A 25,538-nucleotide genomic window follows, 5' to 3' on the forward strand; every position below is an offset into this window, starting at 1 on the left:
GTTCCCTTGTCCCTGCTCTCAGTTTCCCCTTGTCCCTGCTCTCAGTTTCCCCTTGTCCCTGTCCTCAGTTTCCCCTCTTCACTTGCTCATAGTGGCCTCCTATATCTTGGAACTTGTTGTACAACAGCAGCTGGAGAAAAATGACAAGCAAAGATACTCAACTACAAAGGCCCCAACTTTTACAAGGTCATTTCAATAAGGTTTGCAAAGTCATCTGATTGGGTGGGTCATGTGATCAGGCATCACATGATCAGATATCATGTTGTCAGAATATCACATGAACAAAATTCCAAGAATGCATCCAATCAGCGTTGACAACCCTACCCTGCCTCGACCCCCGGCTGGGCCACACTTCCATTGGTTCTGGTGAGATGAGGCAAACCTGCTCTAACTCAGACAGAACCCAACTGAGGGCCGGGAACCAGGAACCAGGAACTCCCAATTTTGGGAATCCCCCCTTCCACCCCCATGTTCCCACCCCTTACACTGATGTCCTTATCTGGGGTGGGCCACTTCATCCACTCCATAGATTATCTTTAGTTAAATGAACAAGATTTACAAATTGACAAATAATGATGTTTATTGTATTATCAGACAACAACTTGCATTTATATTGTAGCCTTTAACATAGTAAAAGCCCTTTAATGTAGGACATTGTTACACTGTTATTATATGTGTAAAATGCTAAAATATAACTATTGAAGCACGTGCAGTTTATACGTTTCATTGATTCTAAGAAACAAATTTTCAGTCCTATCCATAATAGAGTAATTTACATATATTTTATTTTAATATTTTGTAGCTAACCCTCCATAAACCACACTGACAAAGGTAAATGAAGACGAACAGCATTTTAACTATGACCCATAAAATCAGCAGCTTCGGGCAGATGTAATTTTGATTCTTGTCGTGGGAGTTTTATCCAGTTCCAGCCAATACACTTGGACCTTCACACCTCAGGATAAACTGCATCTGTAGCAATTCCACAGTTGTTATCCATGTCCTTAGCCATGTGGACATATCCTTCATTGCCCCAACTAGCTCCCCAACTGAAATTTAAAAAAATGTTTCCATTACAGTCGTGGCAAAGCACATCTTTAAATATATTCTTTAAAATAAGAGGTTATTTTTGCTTTAGATTAAAGTCACAAAGAATGGAGTCAAAGGAGTCATGGAGCGATTGTCCGCTGCAGAAATGGAACTAACTTGTGAAGACAAAACTTAGCCAGACTGCTGGGGCCCAAACTTCCTGTCAGGTTCCACTGGGAATCCAGCAACCATTTCACAGCCAACCCTTCCTCCAATGGCATTTCCTATATTTTCCATCTGAAGCAACACTGAGTGCCTAATACTTCCATTTCAATCTGGCTGCAGAATTATCGTCAGAGGAAAATGTGAAAAGACTGCATACAACATATTTCCCATCAGTCGCACCCTAACAACGCTAACAGCAAGAGTTGCCTGTCCAACCTTTTTTCCACTATTAATCAAAGGCCTGAGGATAGGGACTTAAGGTCTAAATGTCCCATTTCACAGACCAATCGATTGCATGTGGAGTCAGGTCTGCGGGCCTATTTACACTGTGGCAAAACCCCACAGATTTACTTACTCCCCACCCAAGACTGGCAGCCTATTGATGCTGGAAACGTGCTGGTGCCCCAAAATATTTCAATGGCCCTGACTCCAGGGAACAGGGCTTGCTCAGGAATGTGGGAAAGGGGGTAAGCGGAACGTCTGATCCCGTGCAAGATCCACCGTAGGTCACCTGCAGCAGAATGACAGCCCCTGGCATTTCTGCATCTCTTCCATCACTCGGGAGAATTCAAAAAGAGTAAAGACTCCAAATAATTTAGGCCAAATACACAAGAAAGTTTGAAATGAGGGAAGGCCCATTGGTTCACTAGATGCATTCCTTTAGCTTTTGCTATATATAAGTGACACAATTACAGTTGTGTAGATCTTGAACTGAGTGGCTTGCTAGGCCATTTCATAGGACATTTAAGAGTCAACCACATTGCTGTAGGTCTAGAGTCACATGTAGGCCAGATCAAGTGAGGATGGCAGATTTCCTTCCCTGAAGGACATTAGTGAACCTGATGCATTTTTACAATAATTGACAATGGCTTCATGGTTGCCATTTGGCTAGGTTTTTAATTTGAGATTTATTAATTGAGTTCCAATTTCACCATCTGCTGTGGTGGGATTTGAAGCCATGTCCCCAGAGCATTAGCCGGGGTGTGGGGGGGGGGGTCTGGATTACTAGTCCAGTGACACTACCACCACGCCACAGCCTCCCCCGTTAAGTTAGCAGTTATTGAATCTGCTCACCCTCTTCCGCTGGGTGACGTACCTGTTTTTAACAATCCAATATGGCTTCTGATTTTCAGTCCCATACCCAACTGCTAACACTTCATGATCCAGTTTGACTGAACTGCAGAGGGGCTCATAAAAAATACCTAGAGCAAAAGGAACATTTGCACCTGTTATCGTGGAATGGCAATCTGAGATTTCACAGCAAAAGAAGGCGGCGTTCTGTGGGAGAAATATCTAAATTCCATGGCAATTAAAAATAAATTTTAACAACCACGAAGCCCGAGAAAATGGTTTGCATGACTTTGTTTAATAAGTCATGCATTCTCGAAACTCAGATGACAAATATTATTTTTAACCCTCCCATAGTAATCTATTATTTGCCATATAATAAATAGCCAAAGTGCAATGCTCAATGTTTTTCATGATGTAAATGGAATACAAGTCAATGGTTATTGAATATGAAAAATAATAAACATGTGACAAGTTCACCATAATTAATTGTCAACTTCAGCACCTCCAAATTTTATAAAGTTCATTCCAAAAATGTTTCAACCATTGATAGATTCATTGTGCGCATAAGCTAGAAATCCTGCCTCTTACCTGATTTGTACAACATGAAAGATCTGTGCTCTGCATCAATAGAAACAGATATTGGTCCAACCGTGGCCACTGCTGCAGCTAAATCCCCTTCAGAATTTCTCGGAATCATCCTGACACCCTTGCAAGTGGCGACAATATCATTTTTGTTGGACTTACAATCCCCATCCTAAAACCAAGAGATTGTAAAAACCTGAGACAAAGATTTACCCAATATCAGAATGATAGAATGATTAGAAACCAAGAGAGGTCAGAAAACCCAAGACCTTTGTCCCATATTAATGAACCGCACTCCTTCAATCCCATTACTCTCCTTGGCTGCTTATTTCACAAGCCTTTTATTCTTTGGGTGTAAATAATTCAATATAATTTCCTTCCTATACCTATTCTGATTTTTAGTTTGTATTCCTCACATTTAAAATTTCACCACAGTGAATAACTTGCTGGGTCATTTTCCTTCAAACATGAAAGCTTCAATGATGTAACATCAGCATCTCCTTTCCTCTAAGGAGAGGCCCTTCATTCTTAACTTTCTTCACAATGTAAATTCCTTTTCGTTGACACATTCAAATAAGCCCTGCTCACCTAAACAGTAGAGCTTATCTATGCTTTGTTCAACCTGTTGCTTTACTGGAATAAATTCACCACCCATCCCCCTACTGGGTCTCCCTACGAGCCTTAGTAAGATCCGCAAGGGAGTCAAGTGGTGTACTGAGATGGAAGAAGTGAACACAATGGCCTGAATGTTGCTGCAGTTGGTGGAGGGGGTGGAGGGGAGGGCAGGGGGAGGTATTGGCATGAACTGCCAGCGTTCACCATCATTACCCCTCTGAAACTGACCATAACTTCAGAATGTCAGACATGCGTAGATTACAGCAGAAATCCTGAAGTGGTGGTCTGTCACTCGGGGCTCCAACACAGGCTGTGCTGTGGACCCTCCCCAGAGTCAGCAATCATTGAACCTTTCCTTTTCCTGCTCTCACATCACTGTTAGAAATCCATACAAAGTTACACCTTGTTCAATCAGTTGTAACTGGGTTTTTAACGGCGATGTGATTAATACAATTTGATGAACAACAGAACTGGCACTGAAAAAATAAATTTATATTTGTGGAGTGCTGTTAAATGACTAATTAGTAAATTTTTTTAACCTATTTAAAAAACTTTTTTTTAAGTTTTTCAGAATATTTTAACTTCTATCGTCATCCCATGTGTATGTCCCAATCTTTAATTTGCTCTATGTAAAAATGTTTATAAGTGCTTTTATTTTTACTGCTTCTTGTTTCCTGCTTGCGTGTCTGTGAAAATTCTTTAATGCTTAGACAGCCTCATATCATCAGTCCAGCTCCACACCAGGAAATCACCAGTAAAGAACACTGCAATCAGTTGTATCACTGCACAGCGATAGAGGTGAAATTCTCACCAGAGGGATCACTAACGAGACTTTGTTTGTAATCATCAGCCTTGCTTCACCGCTGACCGCAAACTGCAGTCCAGTGTAAGCTAGGACTTCTGTTACAGAATACGATTTGGGAACCAGAGCTTGCTGAATCACTGGGCTGAGTTTTATGAGATGGGAAAGAAGGTGGGCGGGCCCCATAAAATTATGTGGGAAAGCAGAGGGTCGAGTGTCCATCGCCTTCCCGACACCTTCAAATTTAGTCCAAGGCAGGGAAAACCGAGGAAGGCCAGAGGCCAATTGATGGCCAATGAAGGGCCTCTTACCGCCGTCACTGGCATTTTACCAGCGGTGGGAGTGGGGGGGGGGGTGGTGGGGGGTGCCTCCACCATGTATGAAGGCCGTCCAGTAACTCAAGGTGGCCTCCGTTTGGGCTGGGGGAGGGGGGAGCCCTCCTCCACGTGGCCCATGGAGAGCTCCTGGCAACAAAGGCCGCCCCTGTGGCATAACCCACTCCCCCTGCCCTCACTTGGCAGTTCTTGGAGTCGGGACACCAGTCCTTAAAGGGACGAGACTCTGGCACCGGGCAGTTAATTGCCCGAGCACCATTAAATACAGCAGGGGATTCCTCCAAAGGGCCGAGGCAGGCTTCCCCTGACATTTTGGCCCGGCATCGGGAACCCCCATCAACTTTATAATATCCAGCCCTTAGCTACTGTATCACAGGGATAATAAATACTGTCCACTTAAGATCAGCACTGAAGACAATTGTGTAGATTGTTCAAGGCACTACACTGAATACTAACAGAAGTAGTAGGACTATATGATTATATATACTTTACTCTGCACTTACGTGATCTGGGAGTCCGAGATCGGGACCTAAAACTCTGCAGGGATTCTCCCAGTATCCTTTGTATCTGTACCAGGAGACTGGCTGAACCCTCAGAGAACAATGAAAACAACAAAAACTGGACCTGGAATGGACAGAATTGCATTCTTCATTTTAATGAGCAGAAAAATTCTAAGAAGATTAAAGAGAAAGAAAAGTTACCTTTGCAGTGTAAGGGTAAGATTGCTCTGAATTAATGCCATTTTCTTTGATAAATAGAAAGGCTCGCACTTTATATCCACCATTACAGCCTCTGTTTCCTACAGCTCTGGTGCAATCCATCAGGTACTGCTCACTCAGGGAGATAAGCTTTCCTGTTTTCTTAAATACCTGTCCTTCAAGTACTCCAGTAGTACTGAAAGCCCAGCACGAGCCACATTGCCCCTAATATATAAAGAATCACAATGAGAGTGAAACATTTGTGATATTTTCTTACACTGAGAAACCTTTGTGTAAAAGTCAACAGCCATAGTGCAGGACATCACCAAATTTAAAAACACTGGCAGTAATTTTGACTTTGGATGATAGTTTAAAACGGCTAATATTGGATCAGCCACCTATTATACATCTCTCCTTTCATTTCCATTGACTTTCTTTCCCATATACATTTTGACAATATGACCCTGAGGTTGCTAATCAATCAATCGTGAAAACGTCAATGTTGGATCCAAAAAGGTTCACTCATCACCTCTATACTCTCTGACCTACATTGGCTCCCAGCCTGGCAATGCCTCGATTTTAAAATTCTCATCCTTTTTCTTAAATTGCTCCTTGGCCCCTCTCCCTCCCTATCTCTCTCCCTATCTCTCTAATCTCTTCCAGCTTCATAACCCTCCAAGATATCAGTGCTCCTCCAATTCTGTCCTCCTGCGTATCCCCTGATTTTAACTGCTCCACCATTGATGGCTGTGCATTCAACTGCCAGACCCCTAAGTTCTGGAGTTTCCTCCCTACACCTCTCCACCTCTCCACTTTGCTTTCCTCCTTTAAGACGAAACTTAAAGCCTGCCTCTTTGACCATGTTTTTGGTCATCTGTCCTAATATTTTCTTATGTGTCTCAGTGCCAAATTTTGTTTGATAAACTCCTGTTGAAGCTCCTTGGGATCTTTCACTAATTTAAAGGCACGATATAAATGCATGTTGTTGTTGTTGTATACTGAAAATGAACATCCTATTGCCTGATATGTCTCTAAGAATTAAAGTAGCAAATGCTGAGAAATCAGTAATGGTTGTATTTTCAATATAGGCCTTCACCAACAGTTCTTCCAAATTTCGCACTTTAATAACCACTAGAAGCATTCCTCCCAAGTTTACCTGGTCCTTCACTGCAGTAACATAGCCTTTGGGACGCCAGTCAACAGCCGGAGGCAGTTCAACGTTCTCCTGTGTTGTAAACACTTTGGAAGTCAAGTTCCCAGATTCCTTTTTGCTGAATTTATTCAAAAACTGCCCGAACTCCTTAACGGTCTAGAAAATCAAGAAACGCTGAGATTTATTAACCATGATATTGATGGGGTTCAAAGATTTATGGTATTGTATTACATAGCAAATTTAGGTGCCATTCAACAAATCCTTATCATGAAAATTATGGTTTAGGATTTGCTGGAAGCCACGTGAGCGAGTGAGTTTTACCGATGGAGTGAATCAGGACACTGCTTTCACTGTAGGTGGAGATGACCATGGCCTGGATTCCCTCACAGTCTAAATGTGGTCGAGCTACTGGGCTACATGAGCAACGGAGGGAACCCTGTAGGAAGGTCTCTTTTGGTGCACATTCAATCTTGACTCTTGGCCATTCACCAACTGCAACTCACACTAAACCCAACAAGTAGCATCGAAAATGAAGTGGCGGCAACATGCAGAAGCTGGGTTTCTCCATTGGTTCTGGAGAGGAGCTAAAGTCTGTAGTGAGATTTTAATTTTCCCACTTTTGAGTTGATTAAAATCAGTTAGAGCTAGTTTGTTGCATTATGCTTCCACCAGTGTTGCTGGCTGCATGTTGCCACTTAGGTATTACAGTTTTTGCCTGCTGTTGCTTTCAGTTGAACTCTGATGGAAGGTCACTGACCTGAAACGTTAACTCTGCTTCTCTCTCCACAGATGCTGCCAGACCTGCTGAGTATTTCCAGCACTTTCTGTTTTTATTTCAGAATTACAGCATCCGCAGTATTTTGCTTTTATTAAAATAACGGGAGTTACTTTTACACAATGAACAGCAATATCAATTTCTGTTTCTGTTTCGTGCATGGGAGCAGAGACTGGAGGTGAAAAGGAGGTCAGACTCATAGGGCTGAATTTTGTTGGGGCAGCAGTGGCCCCAGCGGCGGGCATGAAAACCAGGGGCAACCCTGCCTCAAACGTTTCCAGGAGCCCCGACACGATTCTGTGGCCATCAGGCAATTAACTGCCTGGCGTCGGGGCTCCTGTCCCTTTAAGGAGCAGATCCCGCCTCCAACAGCTGCTGGCCAATCCTCTGGGGGTGGTGGCCACTGCTGGGACTGCACCCGGCCCAGAGCAGCATCATGGACGCTGCCCTGGAACCAGGTAAGTGGGGTCGGGGTTGGGGTCGCCAGTGTCAGTCAGGCAGGCCCTGGAGAGGGGTTTTGGGGGCGAGGGGGACGTTGGTGTGGGCAGTGGGGGTGGCACCGTGGGGGAGGCTCTTGGCGCTGGAGGGCCCTTCCAGGGTTTACCTAGCAGTCTCCCCACATGGCCAAGAGCCCCCTGCTGCTTGTACAATACATCGGGAAGGCGACAGGCACTCCACCCCACCGCCCACCCCCCCCCACCCCTTTCCTCAACATTTTATGGCCCTCCCCACATCTCAAGCCATCCCTCGAGGACTAGTAAAATTCAGCACATAGAATCCTGAAACCCCAACACCAGATGTGTACAGGGGCATGACTATCACCTCAGCTAAGGCTACTTGGATATGACTGCAGGGCAGTGCATGCAATAAGTACCCAGAGAAGCAATTTCTGACAGCTGTGGCATCACCTGGAACTGTGACTGGAGGGACAATTAGCAGTGAACATAGCCCTCCCTGGGGTAAATGAAGCAACTATATGCCTGAATTTTGATGATTCAAGGTCTCGTGTTGAATTTAACAGGAAAAAGCTTCAGCACATCCATGCATTTCATATTTTCCAGCTGAGCTTCACACTTCACAATTGAAATGTCTGTGGGAAACACTGACTGTGCTTTCTGCTGGTCCAACAACAGGAAATGCCTGATCTTCATGGAGCTGATGTATCCCAACAATCGAAGACAATTCCTCTTTGGATGGCACTGATCGAGTTATCTCCTGGCGCTTGCATGAAGCTAACCATCCTCGCTGTCTGTGAGAGTTAATATGCATCTATCACTCTTGCCAAGGAAACCAGCATGTATTATATTATACCTGGTGCTTACAGAGGAAATGTAGATTGGTTTAATAGGAGGAGACACAGCTGTCAGCATCAAGAATGGCAATACTGGAGGCTTGATGTAACAACAAGGTTTGTGGGCACCCTCTCAACCTCTTTTCTTCCAACTTAACTTTCAGTCATGTACTCGCTCACTTCCTGAACTTAGCAGCCTGGCATAGCACAGCGTGGCATGCTGTAGTGGTGCCAGCGATCTGGCAGGTGCTTGCCATCAATATGACACCCTGACCCTTGTCCCTCTCATCATTTTCTAGGCCCATCAGAGGTCTCGGACCATAATGAAGCCAAAAGCTGAATGCATTGGACTGTGTGCCTGTAATGAGCTTCCAAAGCATGTTGGATAGTGTGGTGGGATCCACTCCCCACTTGAGTGATGTTCTTGTGAATGGCTTTGGGAGCATGTTGCAGTGGCAATGTCACAAGCAGCAGCCGGCTGATCGGACCAAACATATTTTCCACATACCTGATGCAAGAGGATTATTTGAAGCAAACGTGTGAGTTTAAAATGGGCGGAAATGATTGACGTCCACAGAGAGGCACTGATTTAATCACAAGGTAACTGGTCTTGTTGGAGTGCTCCACCCTAGTTTCATACTTCAATACACCCAAAACATTGAGAGAACTTTCAAGAGTTCTCACTGTCACACCTTTTATACTAGAACTGAGAAGTTTACACCTCGAAATGAGAAGGCTAAGAAGTGACCTAAAAGAGTCCTTTAAAATTATGACATAGAGAAGACATTTCAATTTGTGTGGAATCCAAAATGAGGGATCAGAAATAAAAGACAGTCACTAATAAATGCAATAAAGAATCAGGAGAATCTTCTTTATCCAGAGACTGTTTAGAATGTGGAACTTGCTACCACATGGAGTATTGAGACAAATAGCATAGATACCTATAAGAGAAAGCTAGACAAACATAGGAGGGAGAAAGGAGTAGAAGGATATGCTGATAGGTTTAGATGAAGAGGCATGGGTGGAGGCTCATGTGGAGCATAAACACTGGCACAGACCAATTGGTCTGAATGCCCTGTTTCTACACTGTAAATACTATGCAATTCTATGAAATTTAATTCTATACATACCAGATCTCCAAACTGGTTCATTCCTACAGTAAATGAGTGCTTTCCCATTGAGTGCTCCAGGTTGTGCTTTTCAATGTATTTCATATTTTCCTCCCATACCATTCTTCTGTAATTTCCATCATTCTGCAAAATAATATAACAAATTCAAATTCATTTTATCATTGTAAACATTGGGAATACTTTCAAGATAGGTCCCAGAGGTAAATGCCCTGTGTGGTTCTCTTCATCCCCTCACTGAAGAAAAAAAATCCCTTTTACCAGCTCACCACATCACAATCCAAGACATACAAGTCAAAAAAATATTCTTGTCATGAACTGAGAGGTTACAACTATCAAAAAAGATGCGTTAGGGTCTGAGGATTTTTTTCAACAAAAAAGAGAAGGCTGAGAGGTGACATGATAGAGACCTTTAAAATTAACAGGGAGTTTGATGGGTTAGACATAGAGAAACTGTTCCCACTTGTGGAGAAGTCAAAAGCTAAGGGTCATACATATAGGGTGGTCACTAGCAAATCCAATAGGAAATTCAAGAGAAATTTCCTCACCCAGAGTGGTACGAATGTGGAACGCCCAATCACAATAAATGCTGAGACAAATAGAATAGATACAGGTAAGAGCAATCTAGATAAGCATGTGAGGGAGAAAGGAATAGAAGGGTGATCTGAGGGGTTAGATGAAGAGGAGTGGAAGGGAGATTCATCTGGAGCATAAACACCAGCACAGACCACCTCGGCCAAATGGCCTATTTCTGTTCTGCAGTCTCAATGTAATGTAAAATTCCTGAAATCCAAAATCATAGTTTGATTTCTAGAGTTGTATGAGTGTGGGAAAAAATAATCTTCCCCAAAATGTTGTCCAAGAACACACAAGTAGGAATCAAATGGAGATATCAGGAGAACACTAGTTCACTCCTGACCAATATATCACAGTTTAGACAATTGTGACATCTCCATAATAGCTGTATTAATGCAAGCTTTTGGTTTCTCTCAGCCAGTGATAGGACTATTCTCTCTGAGGCTGTGGGTTCAAGATGCACACCAAAGACTTTTTTTCCAAAAAAATACTTTATTCATAAAAATTTGCAAACGATACATAGCAAAACAGTTCAAATTTGACATTTCTAAAAGTGCAATAGAGAGCAGATTCATTCGATACAGAACATGAGGTGACTCACGACTCTTGCCATCCATTTTATATGCGATGTACATTTGCATGACACAGCAAAAATATTGTTGGTGTATACAGCCCGAGGGGTTTTACACAGGATCCAGCCCTTCAGTTCACTATGGCGGGTGGACCTTACACAATGGCCTCTCCCCATTGAGCCTTTGCGGCAGCTGCCCCAAGCTTTAGTGTGTCCCTCAGCATGTAGTCCTGGACCTTGGAATGTGCCAGTCTGCAACACTAGGTTGTGGACAACCCTTTGCACTGGAAGGCTGGCAGGTTTTGGGCAGACCAAAGAGCGTCTTTCACCGAGTTGATGGTCCTCCAGCTGCAGTGTGTGTCCCTGGGAACAGCCCGTAGAGCACAAAGCAAAGGGTGGCGCAGTGGTTAGCAGGAGTGGCGCAGTGGTTAGCACCGCAGCCTCACAGCTCCAGCGACCCGGGTTCAATTCAGGGTACTGCCTGTGTGGAGTTTGCAAGTTCTCCCTGTGTCTGCGTGGGTTTCCTCCGGGTGCTCCGGTTTCCTCCCACATGCCAAAGACTTGCAGGTTGATAGGTAAATTGGCCATTAGCAATTGCCCCTAGTATAGGTAGGTGGTAGGGAAATATAGGGACAGGTGGGGATGTGGTAGGAATATGGAATTAGTGTAGGATTAGTATAAATGGGTGGTTGATGGTCGGCACAGACTCGGTGGGCCAAAGGGCCTGTTTCAGTGCTGTATCTCTAAAACTAAAACTAGATATAATCCAGGCTGACACTTCCGCAAAAAAACCTGACCCGAGCCCGACAGAACCACATCCAACCCGTCCTGAGTCCTTCCATTTTTTCCCGCGCCCGACCCGACCATCAGTTAACTTACCTTCCATTTTTCACTTTGTTGCTGATCTGCACAAGCTTAAAATAACTGTAACAAAACCACCTTTCTAGTCCAAAAATTAAAATAACATTGGAGTCACTTACCTGTGAGAGAGCGTGTCCGACCCAGCCCGACCCAGCCCGAATGCCGGACCCGGAAGTGTAACCCGACCCGACCTGAACCTGACACATGTGTGGGGTCCCGTCAAGTTCAGGTCGGGTATCCGGCATTTACTTCAGTGTGGAAATGAGGGAGTGCTGCACGGTCAGAGGTGCCATCTTTTGAATAAAACATTAAACTGAATACATCTGCCCTCTCAATTGGACACAAAAAGATTCCATGGCACACTTCGAAGAAGAGCAGGGGAATTCTCCTAATGCCTTGGTCAACATTGATCCCTCAAACAACAGCTCTAAATAAACAAATTTTCTGTCATTTATCTCATTGCTGATTGTGGGACCAGGTTGTGCTGAAATTAACTCCCACAGCCAGAACCTTCTGCACTTTATAAAATTTTTGAACGTTGGGACATTTCTGGGTCCCAACGTGTTCGGGTCAGTGGTGTGCCAGCAGGGGAGATCGTCCACCTCTGCATTCACCATCCATTAAGGATGGCAGGTGGAACGGGGCGTGGGAGGACCAGTGGGAGGACCCACAGGAATGTCCAGCGGCAGCCCCACCGGGAGAGGTGAGTGCTGCTGGAGAAGGAGGAGACTTACGGGGCGCCTCAAAATGGAGGCAGTCAAGAAAGGTTCCAAAGTCAGTTTGAAAAAACAAGGCCCAGAACTATGAGGGAAACCCCGCCACAAAAATGCTTAGGTCTGCAATTAGCTCTCTTTAAGTCAATGGGGGCTCCCTGATACTGGTATTTCACTCAGTCTCCAAAGGCCCCTCCAACCTCTGTCGAGCAGGTTGCCAATTCCAGTGACGGCTCTTCCCTGAGAGACTTTCTGGAATTGGGACCACATTGATTTTCTGCCACTTTACCAGCACCCTTCCCTCCCCCACCAACCCCTGCCTCAAAACCCACCTTCACAGGGCCAGGAAAATTCCCCCTCATGTTTCTTACCTTACAACAGTGACCATACTTCAAAAGTACCTCATAGACTGTGAAGCACTTTAGGATGTCCTGGAAGATGCTGTACAAATGCAACTTAGTTCTTTCTGCTCCATAAGATTTCATAAAGCAATTTCAATAATGGTACCAGAATGATGACAAGGACAATTCAGATGTACATATGGTTAATAATGAGTACTCTATTAGCCTGGCTGGTATAAAAATGGGAACTTTTTTTTGTTTCAGCCTATTATTTAAAATGTATGGGAAATCATGGGCTGATGACCACCGAAGTGGAAAATCTCAACACAGCTGTCCCCACGAGAGCATGATGATTGAAACATTCCCCTCAGTGACAACCAGCCACCCATTAAGTACATGTTATTATTTTCAGAACCATGAAAATTGATATTATTACATAGCACAGTTTCACTGAACCCATTGACTACAGGCAAACATGTGGCAAGTTAGGTTAAGCAGCAAGGTCTACTTGGAGAGTATAGTTTAGTTTCTTGTGGATGTCAATGTCAAACATGACATTTAAGTGAGTTTCACAAAAGAAATTGTAAAGTAGTGTTAGGTAGGCAATTTCAGGATGTTACATCAAATCCATGCTCTCTGGAAAAGGTGAGAAAGGAGCACCATCCCATGATGTGGAGTTGCTTGAGTAACACCCAACCAACTCAGGAATGTTCCCTGTAGGGATAGAGTTACAGTTGGAGTTCGGGTTGAGGTTAGGGTTGAAGTTGAGGTTAGAGTTAAACTTGGAGGTGATTTTGGGTTAGGGATGGAGTTGGGGTTGGGGTTGGAGTTGGTGTTGAAGATGGGGTTGGGGTTGGGGTTAGAGTTCGGGTTGGGTTAGGATTGCAGTTGGGGTTGGAGTTGGGGTTGGGGTTAGAGTTGGGGTTGGGGTAGGAGTTGCAGTTGGGGTTGGAGTTAGCGTTGGGGTTGGGGTTAGAGTTGAGGTTGGGGTAGGAGTTGCAGTTGGGTTTGGAGTTGGAGTTAGGGTTGGCGTTGGAGTTGGGGTTAGGGTTGGTGTTGGAGTTGGAGTTGTGATTGGGGTTGGGGTTTGAGTTGGGGTTAGGGTTGGAGTTGGGGTTGTGGTTGGAGTTGGGGTTGGGGCTGGAGTTGGGGTTGTGGTTGGAGTTGGGGTTGTGGTTGGGGTTGTGGTTGGAGTTGGGGTGGAGGTTGGGATTGGAGTTGGGGTTGGGGTTGGAGTTGGGGTTGGGGTTGGGGTTAGAGTTAGGGTTGGGGTTGTGGTTGGGGTTGTGGTTGGGCTTGGGGTTGGAGTTGGGGTTGGGGTTGTGGTTGGAGTTGGGGTTGGAGTTGTGGTTGGGGTTGGGGTTGGAGTTGGGGTTGGAATTGGAGTTGGGGTTGGAGTTAGGGTTGGGCTTGGAGTTGGGGTTGGAGTTGGGATTGGATTTGGGGTTGGAGTTGGGTTTGGAGTTGGGGTTGGATTTGGGGTTGGAGTTGGGGTTGGAGTTGGGGTTGGAGTTAGGGTTGGGCTTGGAGTTGGGGTTGGAGTTGGGGTTGGAGTTGGGTTTGGAGTTGGGGTTGGATTTGGGGTTGGAGTTGGGTTTGGAGTTGGGGTTGGAGTTGGGGTTGGGGTTGGGGTTGGAGTTGGGGTTAAGGTTGGAGTTGTGGTTGGAGTTGGGGTTGGGCTTAGAGTTGGGGTTAGGGTTGGAGTTGTGGTTGGAGTTGGGGTTCTGGTTGGAGTTGGAGTCGGGGTTGGAGTCGGGGTTGGAGTTGGAGTCGGGGTTGGAGTTGGGGTTGGGGTTGGAGTTGGGGTTGGGGTTGGAGTTGGTGTTAGGGTTGGGGTTGGAGTTGGGGTTATGGTTGTGGTTGGAGTTGGGGTTGGGCTTGGAGTTGTGGTTGTGGTTGGAGTTGGGGTTGGAGTTGGGCTTGGGCTTGGACTTGGAGTTGTGGTTAGGTTTGGGGTTGGAGTTGGGGTTGGGGTTGTGGTTGAGGTTGGAGTTTTGGTTGGAGTTGGGGTTGGAGTAGTGGTTGGGGTTGGGGTTGCGGTTGGAATTGTGGTTGGAGTTGGGTTTGGCGTTGGGGTTGGAGTTGGGGTTGGGGTTGAAGTTGGGGTTGGGGTTGGGGTTGTGGTTGGAGTTGGGGTTGGGATTGGGGTTGGTGTTGGAGTTGGATTTGCAGTTGGGATTGGATTTGGGGTTGGAGTTGGGTCTGGAGTTGGGGTTGGGGTTGGGTTTGGGGTTGGCGTTGGAGTTGGGGTTGGAGTTGGAGTTGGAGTTAGGGTGATGGTTTGTTTCTTTCTTGCTATCAATAAGTCTAACCCTGTGACTTTCTCTATCACAGCTTCAGCACTTGAATGTCTCTCTTGTGTCTTGGTAACCAGAACTGAATGCAGTATTTATGGTTTGTTCAACTCAGAGCATGTACATTTTGATCTCTTCTTCCCCAAACATGTTTTACTGTTCTGTCAATATCACAGGATTGAGCTATAGGGTGATTATTATGCTTTTGGGTTTTTATGCTGCATGTGCAAAAGAGATTTATTAGAATGGTACCAGGGATAAAGGACTTCTGTTATGTGGAGAGACTGATGAAGCTGTGGTTATTGTCCTCAGAGCAGAGAAGTTTAAGAGGAGTTTTGAAAGAGGTGTTCAAATTGTGAGGGGTTTAGATAGAGTAAATAAGGAGAGACTATTTCCAGCAGCAAAAGTGCCGATAACCAGAGGGCAGAGATTAAAGGTAATTGGCAAAATAACGAGAGGCAATATGAGGAAACATTTTTTTACACAGCGAGTAGTTAAGATCTGGAATTCGCTGCCTGAAAGGGCAGTAGAAGCAGATTCAATTTTAACATTGAAAAGGGAATTGGGTAAATGCTTGAAGGGGATAAATTAAAGGGCTATGGGGCAGGAGCAGGGTGGTAGATTATTTGCCATTAACAATTACCATGGAGCCAACACAGGCACAATGGGCTAAATGGCCTCCCTCTGTGCTGTATCATTTTATGATTCCATGTTCTCCTTGATTGCAATGGAACGGAATATCAGATGGTGCGTGTAGCGGGCAGGCAATCAATACCACACCCCTGTCGCTCCATGACCTGTGGCAAATTTCTACCACATAACTTCTTTCAACGAAATATCAAGAATACTGAAAACATTATTATTGGCTGCCTCAGTCTTTGTCTTCAGATCGCTTCACAGCCTTGCTCTGTTCCTTGTATAGTCTGATGTTCTAAAGTACTTTTTTCCTGCACATTAGTATCCCTTCTCATATCTGACAATGGAAGTGAAAAATCAGTCGGTGTGTAAAATGAGCAGCCAATCCACTACTGCTCGATTTCTCTGCTGTGGAAAAAGTGAAAGTTCACCCCCTTCACTTCTGACCTCTGACCTTTCACCCCAGGTGTCTCAGTGCAAAACAATCAAATCAAATTGCCAACCAAGCAGCAAGTTAACAACAAACTAAAATTCAGGAAATCACGACATCTTTTTCCAACTGCTTAGTAAGTAAAGGTTAAGCATTTACTGTTTCTTACCTCTTTGTACTGCTTCCTATGAAATGATTTCCAGCTCAACCAGGTTTCATCCAATATTGGGTCAAACATGGAGCTTGAGGCTATTGCCAGAACGGAGGCCACCACACAGCCCGCAAACAAAGGGAACTTCATGATGGACAGTCTATTGGAACAAAGCCAATGGCGTGACATCTACAGGAAATTGTGTTCACAGATTATGCTGGAAAAAGTATTTTAAAACATGGAACGTAAATGTTATCTTAATTCACCAAAATATTTTACTCACCGGTGGGGGATAATTTCCTCTGGTTACTAATGTGTTTTACAGCTTTGCTGGAGTAGGCAGCAAAGGACATCTTCCTGCTATGTTTCCAGTGTTTTTGACATATAGAAATCATAGGAGTTCTCTTCTAACTGTTGTGCACATTCTCTAATCATTATTTACTGTCTATGTTTTTGTTCTATCATTCTTCGTTTCAGTTTTTTCACTTTAATTTCTTTTGCGTTGGATGTATCAGTACCAGGGCGGCACAGTGGTTAGCACTGCAGCCTCACAGCTCCAGTGACCTGGGTTCAGTTCTGGGTACTGCCTGTACGGAGTTTGCAAGTTCTCCCTGTGACCGCACGGGTTTCCACCGGGTGCTCCGGTTTCCTCCCACAGCCAAAGACTTGCAGGTTGATAGGTAAATTGGCCATTGTAAATTGCCCCTAGTGTTGGTAGGTGGTAGGAGAATGGTGGGGATCTAGTAGGAAATATGGGATTAATGTAGGATTAGTATAAATGGGTGGTCATTGGTCAGCACAGACTTGGTGGGCTGAAGGGCCTGTTTCACTGCTGTATCTCAAAATTAAAAAAAAAAATAACTGTTATCCTTTCAGTTATTTTTAACGAACACGGGAAGTTATAAACAACAGGAAAAGGCCATTTGCCCAAGAGCCCAACCATATTTTTAGTTGAGCTCAGCTTTCTACTTCTAACCTCATCTCTTAGTCACTTCTTCACCAAAAATGTTATTCAGTTGTCTTTTGAATCTGTTTATAGTGTTTGCTTGAACGGCTTTCTCCATGACTTATTCCATACAATTGTTACCCTTTGTGTGAAACTCTTCTTCCTGTATTCTCTGTATCTAATATTGTATGTTTTAAATGATATCCCTTTGTTTTAAAAACCAACAATTTGTCAGGGTCACCTTCATCTAGCTTTGCTAACTTAAATGAAGTCACTTTCACATTCACAAACCCAAATTCCTTAAATCTTCCCCAGAAACGAGATTACAAAGAATTGGAACCATCTCTTTTGGCCTTTACTGCACCTTGACAGATATGATAATATCCGTCCTATATTACGAAGACCTATACTCTACATGATATTCCATATGGGCTCTAAACATGTAGAGGTATGTAGAATATCATCACTTTCATTGATCGCCTATAGTTAACACAACAAAAGAATTGGCTGTTGGGCTTTTATTATTTTTATATACCGGTAACTATCTGGTTATATAGAATGCATTGCAAACTAAGAGACAACTGTGCTCAAGAATGATCACTTCTATTGACCCTCTTTATGTCCTTGTAAAATAAAGACCAGTGGGTCATAGGAAAGTGATTCTGCTTTAGGAAAGTGATTCTGCTCGTAGGAAAGTGATTCTGCTTCCAGAAACTGTCATCAACAAGAAGAAGAAGTATGAACTGTAAAACGGTTCTACAGTTCGGAGGTTCTTGAAAAGAATGAGTTGGAATAGGAGACAGTGCAACAAGAACTGAATAAGCCAGGAGGATGAAAGGTATGGAGGATAGCATACTACAGCTCAGGAGGAACAGGAGAATAAATTTTAGCAGATACATAATCACAGGAGAAGCAGTTTAAAAAAGGAAAAAAGGAAGACTTGCATTTTTCACAACCAAAGGACATCTCAGAGCGCTTTACAGCCAATGAAGCACTTTTGGAGTGTAGTCACTGTTGTAATATAGGAAATGCAACAGCTAATTTGCACACAACAACATCCCATAAACAGTAATGTGGTAATGACCAGATCATCTGTTTTTGTGATGTTGATTGAGGGATTAAAAGTGGCCAGAAAACTGGAGATAACTCGCCTGCTCTTCTTCGAGCAGTGCCAGAGGATTTCTTTATGTCCCCCTGAGAGGGCAGACAGGTTTAAAGTCAAAAGACGGCACCTCCAACAGTGCAGGGCTCCCTCGGCCTTGATTTTTGTGATCAAGTCCTGGAGCAGGAATAGAACTCACAACCTTCTGACTCAGAGTGTTACTAATTGAGCCACGACTGAAAGACAAAGAGGTAAAAAGAAATTGTGATGCAGTGATGATGGAGACTAAATATCAGAGAAAGGTTGTCTATCAGATGACAGTTTTTTTTTCCTGACCTGTCCAAGAGTGTGAAGAGGGTTGCTAGGAAAGTGTCGACAAGATGTGGGACCAGTGTTCAACACCATGGCAGATACAGACTTCATAGCTCAGACTTAGTGACAGGAAAAGAAGTGACTGGTGTGAAGTAGAAAGCCAAGCTTCTTGGAAGCAGCTTTCACATCATTAGCTACTCAGAGAAGCTTTCTTCCTCTTGGGCATAGACTCAGTCATTTCTCTAAAACCCTCACCCATCTCACACTCAGTGTATTTTTCTGATTAGGCACAGATCTGGCTCTTGCTGTACCTTGTATGTGCTGCTCAGTCTGCCCATGTTCAAGTGAACCTCCTACATCAAAAAAAATCTTTTCTCTGAAATCATGAAAAGTACATCTGGAAATTTTGCTATTTTGTGCTCTTTACAAACATTCCTGCAGGAAAAATACACACTACATCATCAAAAAGAAAATTTAGATCAGGGAGCTTACCTTCCAGTTCTCACGGGCTCAATCTAGGGTCTCCCCGTGCAATGAGTTTGCCTGTTACTATGCTGTGCTTATATATATACCTTTCCTTGCCCTTCCCATGACACAACTGCTTGGCATGTTCAGGAGTCACTAAACTGACAAATAATATCAGATGCCACATGTTGTGAAAGAGTATATTATGAAGGTGTTGCTGAATATGCTATTTCTTTTCTTTCCAGTACAATGGACAATCACATGCACTTCAAACAGTAATTCATGTGAAGCACTCTGAGACCTTTCTGAGAGATGTTTATGATGCCATATCAATGTAAATCTCTCTTTCTTTAGATCAATCTTCATTGATAAAGGGCCATTAAAACCTGTTTTTGACTAATTTAAAGTCCAAAGCTAGCAGTTCCTTTCCAATTTGCTACCCTCCTTTCCTGAAGGTGCTGATTCCCGCTGGAGTACTTTCCGTGACACGAGAAGTCTTTGGGAACCTTGCTCGTGACCACTCTTCGGGCTGAATTTTATCAGCCCTCTTCGAATGGGCAGGGAGGCATGGGGGCCCATAAAATAGTGAGGGACGGCAGGGGAGGGAACTTGTCGCCTTCCCAACATCATTCAATTATTTCAGGGGTGAGAAAGGCCAAGGAGGGCCTTGGCGCCCAGACGCCAATTGAGGACCTTAAGTGGCTAATTAATGTCATCTTAAGGGGCTCTTCCACCGCTGCTGGTATTTTACCAGTAAAATCGGGAGGTCTCCCTGTGGGCTGAGTTGGGGTTGGGGGGGTAGTCCTGCTTGGGAAATCTGGTGTACAGAGGGCCCCCAGCAGCAAAGACTACCCTTGTGCCAACAGCCCTCCCCCTGCCCTCAACAACCCACCCACCCCCACCACTCACCAGGGCCTCCCTGACTCGCCCCAGCAAGTCCGCCCCCACTTAGTTGCAGTCTGAGGCTTCATGGCACTCCTGGTCCTGCTCCACTTCCAGCAGTGGCCACCACACCTGGTGGCGCTGCTGGGTCTGCTGAGCTGCCGACCCTCTGATTAGCCAGCAATTCTTGATGATGGGATCCCTGTCCTTAAAGGGATGGAAACCCCAGCGCCAGGCAATTAACTGCCTGAGCACTGTTAATTGCAGCCAGGGGTCCCTCAGAATTGCTAAGACAGGGTTCCCCTCGTCTTTCTGGTCTGGTGTTGGGACCCCTCTGCCTGCATAAAATCCAGCCCTTATGTGTGATCCTGCCCATTGAGTGCTGGCAACTCAGTGGAGCCTGATTCTATTCCTATCCAACCTCCACACATCAGGGTGGATTTTGACTTGTGTATAATGGTGTTGGTGAATCAGCAGCCGGTTTTATATCACTTATTCACATTAATTTAAAACAAGCCACCATCAGCTCACTGATGATTCACTGTCATCCATTTTACACAATTCAACAAAGTCACAATCTTTCAGCAAGCATCACTGAATAATGACGAGGGGCTGGAACTTGGTTGATTTCTTCCTCTCCTCTTCAAGCCTACAGGACACCAAGACCAATTTTAGTGCACACCAGCTGAGATTACCTAAGTCAGCACAGATCAGCAATCGTAGCTGAGATCTTCCTGTCTACATGAATGTAAACATTTCTGGGAAGTTGCATCTACCCACGGATCCATTGGAAGAGATTCTCTAAACCTATATTAAGACTTTTCACGCTAGGATAAATGAACTAGAAGCCTGAAGGTTGGGGGCTGAAATCCCACTGTAGCAAGTTGAATTCAATAAGTTTGTAATTTATGAGTTGGTACCAAAAGAAATGGGCAAGAAAATTTCCAAATTGTTGTAAAAACGCAACTGGTTCACTAATGTCCTTCAGGAAAGGAAACCTGCCATCCTTACCCATCTGGCCGATGTGACTTCCATCCCATAATATGTGGTTAACTATTAATGCCATCTGAATTACATTAGAACATAGGTAATAGGAGCTGGAGTTGGTCATTTGATCTTCGAGCCGACTCTGCCATTCAGCAAGATCCATGGCTGATCTTCTACTTCAATTCCATTTTCCCACATGATCCCCTTAATTTCCTTAGTACCCAAAAATTTATCAACCTCTGTCTTGAATATGCTCAACAACTGAGCATCGACAACTCTCTGGAGTAGAGATTTCCAAAGATTCACAACCCTTTGAGTGCAGATATTTCTCCTCATCTCAATCCTAAATGGTGACCCCTTGTTCTGAGACTGTGACCCCCATGTTCTAGATTCCCCAGTCAGGGGAAGCATTTTCTCAGCATCTACTCTGTCAAGCCCCTCAAGAATTTTGTATGTTTTAATTAGATCACCTCCCAGTCTTATAAACTCCAGGGAATATAAGTAGTTTATGAAACTGCTCAGTTTTGGGATAGGCAATAAATGAAGGCTTGCTAGCATCACCTACATTGTGAGAACCTAATTAAAAACCCCAAGTATTCATTTATAATGATGTAATGATGTTCTGAACATTGTTTGTTGTACAAGAACAAAGCCAAGTCTCAGTTACATCTGTACTTCTGCTTTCATAAGGCCACGCTCTTGTTTAGCTGTAAAGAATGAGTTCACTTTTGCAGCATTGCGGAACAAGTGCGATGTTTGTCAGCTATCAGGTTCTGTTGGAGTTGTTCATTCACTGTGACCACCAAAGCCATGACTCTGAGTTGTGATGGGCAAACCAATTCTAGAAGCTGCAGAAAACATGATTGCAAGTTTGGCCATAGCTTGTTCTGATGCCTTGGTCACAACATTCAAGGATTGTCCCACAATATAGAATGACATGGATTGTTCTATCCTGCTATAGCATTGCTGAAAGACAAAGCACCAATATATCTTTAGATATGCTAGAGTGATTCACCAAAGTTTAATTAAAGTGAGTATAGTTAAAATAAGATGGGAAGTTGTCCCTCTGCAATAGACATGATTCTAATATTACAAAAAATGGTTTATTCTGGAATTGCAGTTGAAATTATTATAATTTCAAAAGAAATGAGCCTTGGATTAGAGGTAACATTCCCACTTCTGAGCATAAAGGTTCTGGGTTCAAACACTACTCCGGAAAGCAGAGGCAAGGCCTCTGATCTCTGAATACTGGGTTGACACCAGCACAATAGCAATAGAGAGATAACACCTCTCCCCACCATCACATCTCACTAGTTCCTTTTAATCAGGCTAACAGCCTATCCATGTTAATCAAAAAAAAAACAGTCTTTGCTATGAAACAACCCAGAGCACAATCTGCTGGATGTAAAAGAAGTGAGTTATCTCATGCGTCGCTCAACATGGAAGAGAAGCTAGTTTCAAAAATATTGTATTATTGTACTTCATCAAATTGAGCTATTTTTTATTCATTCATGAGATGTGGGCGGCGCTGGCCCATCCCTAATTGCCCTTGAGAAGGTGGTGGTGAGCTACCTTCTTGAACCACTGCAATCCATGTGTAGTACGTACACCCACAGTGCTGTTAGGAAGGGAGTTCCAGGATTGTGACCCAGCGATAGTGAAGGAATGGCGATATAGTTCCAAGTCAGGATGGTGTGTGACTTGGAGGGGAACTTGCAGGTGGTGGTGTTCCCATGCATTTGCTGCCCTTGTCCTTCTAGTTGGTAGAGGTCACGGGTTTGGAAGGTGTTGTCGAAGGATCCTTGGTGCGTTGCTGTAGTGCATCTTGTAGATGGTCCACACTGCTGCCACTGTGCGTCGGTGGTGGAGGGAGTGAATGTTTGTGGATGGGGTGCCAATCAAGCGGGCTGCTTTGTCCTGGATGGTGTCGAGCTTCTTGAGTGTTGTTGAAGCTGCACTCATCCAGACAAGTGGAGAGTATTCCATCACACTCTTGACTTGTGCCTTGTAGATGGTGGACAGGCTTTGGGGAGTCAGGAGGTGAGTTACTCGCCACAGGATTCCTAGCCTCTGACCTGCTGTTGTAGCCACAATATTTATGTGGCTAATCCAGTTCAGTTTCTGGTCAATGGTAGCCCCTAGGATGTTGATAGTGGGGGATTCAGTGATGGTAATGCCATTGAATGTCAATGAGAGACTCGAGAAGGTGCGAAACTTGAGACGGTGGGATTGTTTTCCTTAGAGCTGAAAAGGATAAGGGTCGATTTAATAGAGGTGTTCAAAATTATGAAGGGTTTTTGACAGAGTAGATAGGGAAAAACTGTTTCCACTGACAGGAGGGTTGATAACCAGAGGACAAAGCCTTAAGATAATTGTCAAAAGAAGCATAGGAGAGATGAGGGGGGAGAATCAATATTCCCCATGTGGGTATCAGAACTCCTCACATCAACCTCATGGCCATTCAATTAATATCCAGGTAGCGCCTGACCACATAAACATCACAATAAAGTCAATATCAGTGTTATCCAGGAAGCAAGTCCTGGCTATGTGTCAGTTCATGGCTTGTGTTATTTAAGGCTCATGCAGATTGGGCGTCGGTTGCTGGGGGAGACAAGGGATATCCTGTACAATTGTGGATAATGACCCTACAGAACAAGCACCCCAGAGCTCCTTCCCTACTCCTTCGACAGACAGAGTGAAAAATGGCAAGCTTCATCTGTTTGAATCTTGAAGCTACTTCAGATTGACTGTTCCCCTGCTGATGTATAAAGACTGGGAGCACCCTTCTCCTGGAGACCAATGGACCCAGAGCCCAAACTGTCATCCCTTTGGCCAGCCCACATTACCCCTCAGGTGAAGACATGTTCAAGTTGTTTATGTGCCTCACAAAAAGTATAACCTGCACCAATTCTGCAATGATGTGTCTAGAAAGGGAGAAATGGATGTCTCCTCGTTCTGCAGGGTACCGCCATGGGAGTGGTGAGGCCTGAATTTTGGCTGGTGTCAAGTACAGCACCAGAAAATTGCTTCCGACTAATGTCCAAACATACTGAACATCAGGCTTCATATGGGGCTGCTGCTATTCAGTTCCCAAGATGGTCAATCTGCTAATGCAGGACCTCCAATGTGCCCACACTAATTGCAGGGGTTTCCCCATATTCCTGCTACCAGACATTCTTCATCACTAAGTCAAAGTTTTGGCCACAAAATAAGAATTTAGAAGAGTTTGGGGACATTAAATAATTACCTTTTATATTAAAGGTTAGCATTGGCGCTTTAAGAGCTGTTGCCTTGCTGGAATTTCCACCTCTTCCCCGCCCACCCCCCAACAACCCAAATTGGACAGTTGCCTGAGGTCTTTGCTACATTTTCAAAGAAACTGATCACCAATTTTTTTTAATTTATTAATTTGCTGGATGCCAGCTTTACTGGGAAGGCCATCCCTAATTGCCCTTCAGAAGGTGGTGGTTAGCCGTCTTCTCAAACCTCTAAAGTGTGTTGTAGGTACACCCACAGTGCTGTTAGGGAGAGAGTTCCAGGATTTTGACCCAGCAACCGTGAAGGAGCCGCGATATAGTTCCAAGTCAGGATGTTGTGTGACTTTTGGAGGGGAACTTGCAGGTGGTGGTGTTCCCATGCATCTGGTGCCCTTGTCCTCCTAGGTGTTACAGTGTTACATTTAGAGAACACTACTGCCCTCTTTTGACATTTTGCTGAGACTTGCAGTGGGTGCATTTAAAATGCAAACAAATACTTCTTTTTGGTCAACCAATAGGTAAACATAAAAACATGTTAAAAATTCACAGCACATCACAATCTGGCAGCATTCACTAAGTATCTCCTTTTCACCTGCTCCTTAACACAATGCAGCTATTGCTCTGTAATTGATCCATCTACAGAAACGTCCATCGCAGGGCACCATTACTCGTAAATAATTTGTCTTTAGAAAACTTGCATTTACAGGGCACACAATGGAGTACATTATTTAGGAAAATGCAGCAGCCAATTTACAAACAGCTTGGTCTCACAAACTGCAATTGAATGAATCACCAGTTCAGCTGTTTTTGACGGTATTGGTTAAGGGAAGAATGTTGACCACGACACCAGGAGAACGCTGCTGCTCCTTTGCTTACAACCACCTAAGGGGAAGACCGAGCTCTTAGAGCCATAGAATGGTTACAGCACAGAAGGAGGCCATCCAGCCCATCATGTCTGTGCCAGCTCTCTGCAAGAGCAACTCACCTAGTTCCGCTCCCCTATCTTTTCCCCGTGGCCCTGCAAATTTTTTCTATTCAGATAATTATCCTATTCTCTTTGGAAAGCCACGATTGACTCTTCTTCCACCACACTCTCAGGCAGTGTATTCCAGATCCTAACCATTCACAGCATAAAAAATGTTTTTCCTCTTGTCACTATTGCTTCTTTTGCCATTCGTTTTAAATCAGTGTCCTCTGGTTCTCAACACTTCAGCCAATGGGAACTGTTTATCACTATCGACTCTGTCCAGACCCCTCATGATTTTGAACAACATCAAATCTCCTCTTAATCTTCTCTTGTCCTAGGAGAAC

The 25,538-nt window shown here is 44.2% G+C and overlaps 1 protein-coding gene across 1 annotated transcript; it reads right to left on the reverse strand.

Moving 5' to 3' along the window:
- Positions 1-580: 580 nt before the first annotated feature.
- LOC137351777 (cathepsin L2-like) lies at positions 581-16,426 on the reverse strand. The gene is made up of 7 exons (XM_068016594.1): positions 16,295-16,426; positions 9,707-9,829; positions 6,514-6,666; positions 5,361-5,582; positions 2,914-3,079; positions 2,351-2,456; positions 581-1,049 (listed from the first exon to the last, which is right to left on the reverse strand). Exons 1-7 carry the CDS (start codon positions 16,424-16,426, stop codon positions 950-952), a joined length of 1,002 nt encoding a protein of 333 aa, XP_067872695.1. The 3' UTR covers positions 581-949.
- Between the last annotated feature and the right edge of the window lie 9,112 nt (positions 16,427-25,538).

The sequence above is a fragment of the Heterodontus francisci genome, chromosome 36 (assembly GCF_036365525.1).
Source record: "Heterodontus francisci isolate sHetFra1 chromosome 36, sHetFra1.hap1, whole genome shotgun sequence".
NCBI lineage: Eukaryota > Metazoa > Chordata > Chondrichthyes > Heterodontiformes > Heterodontidae > Heterodontus > Heterodontus francisci.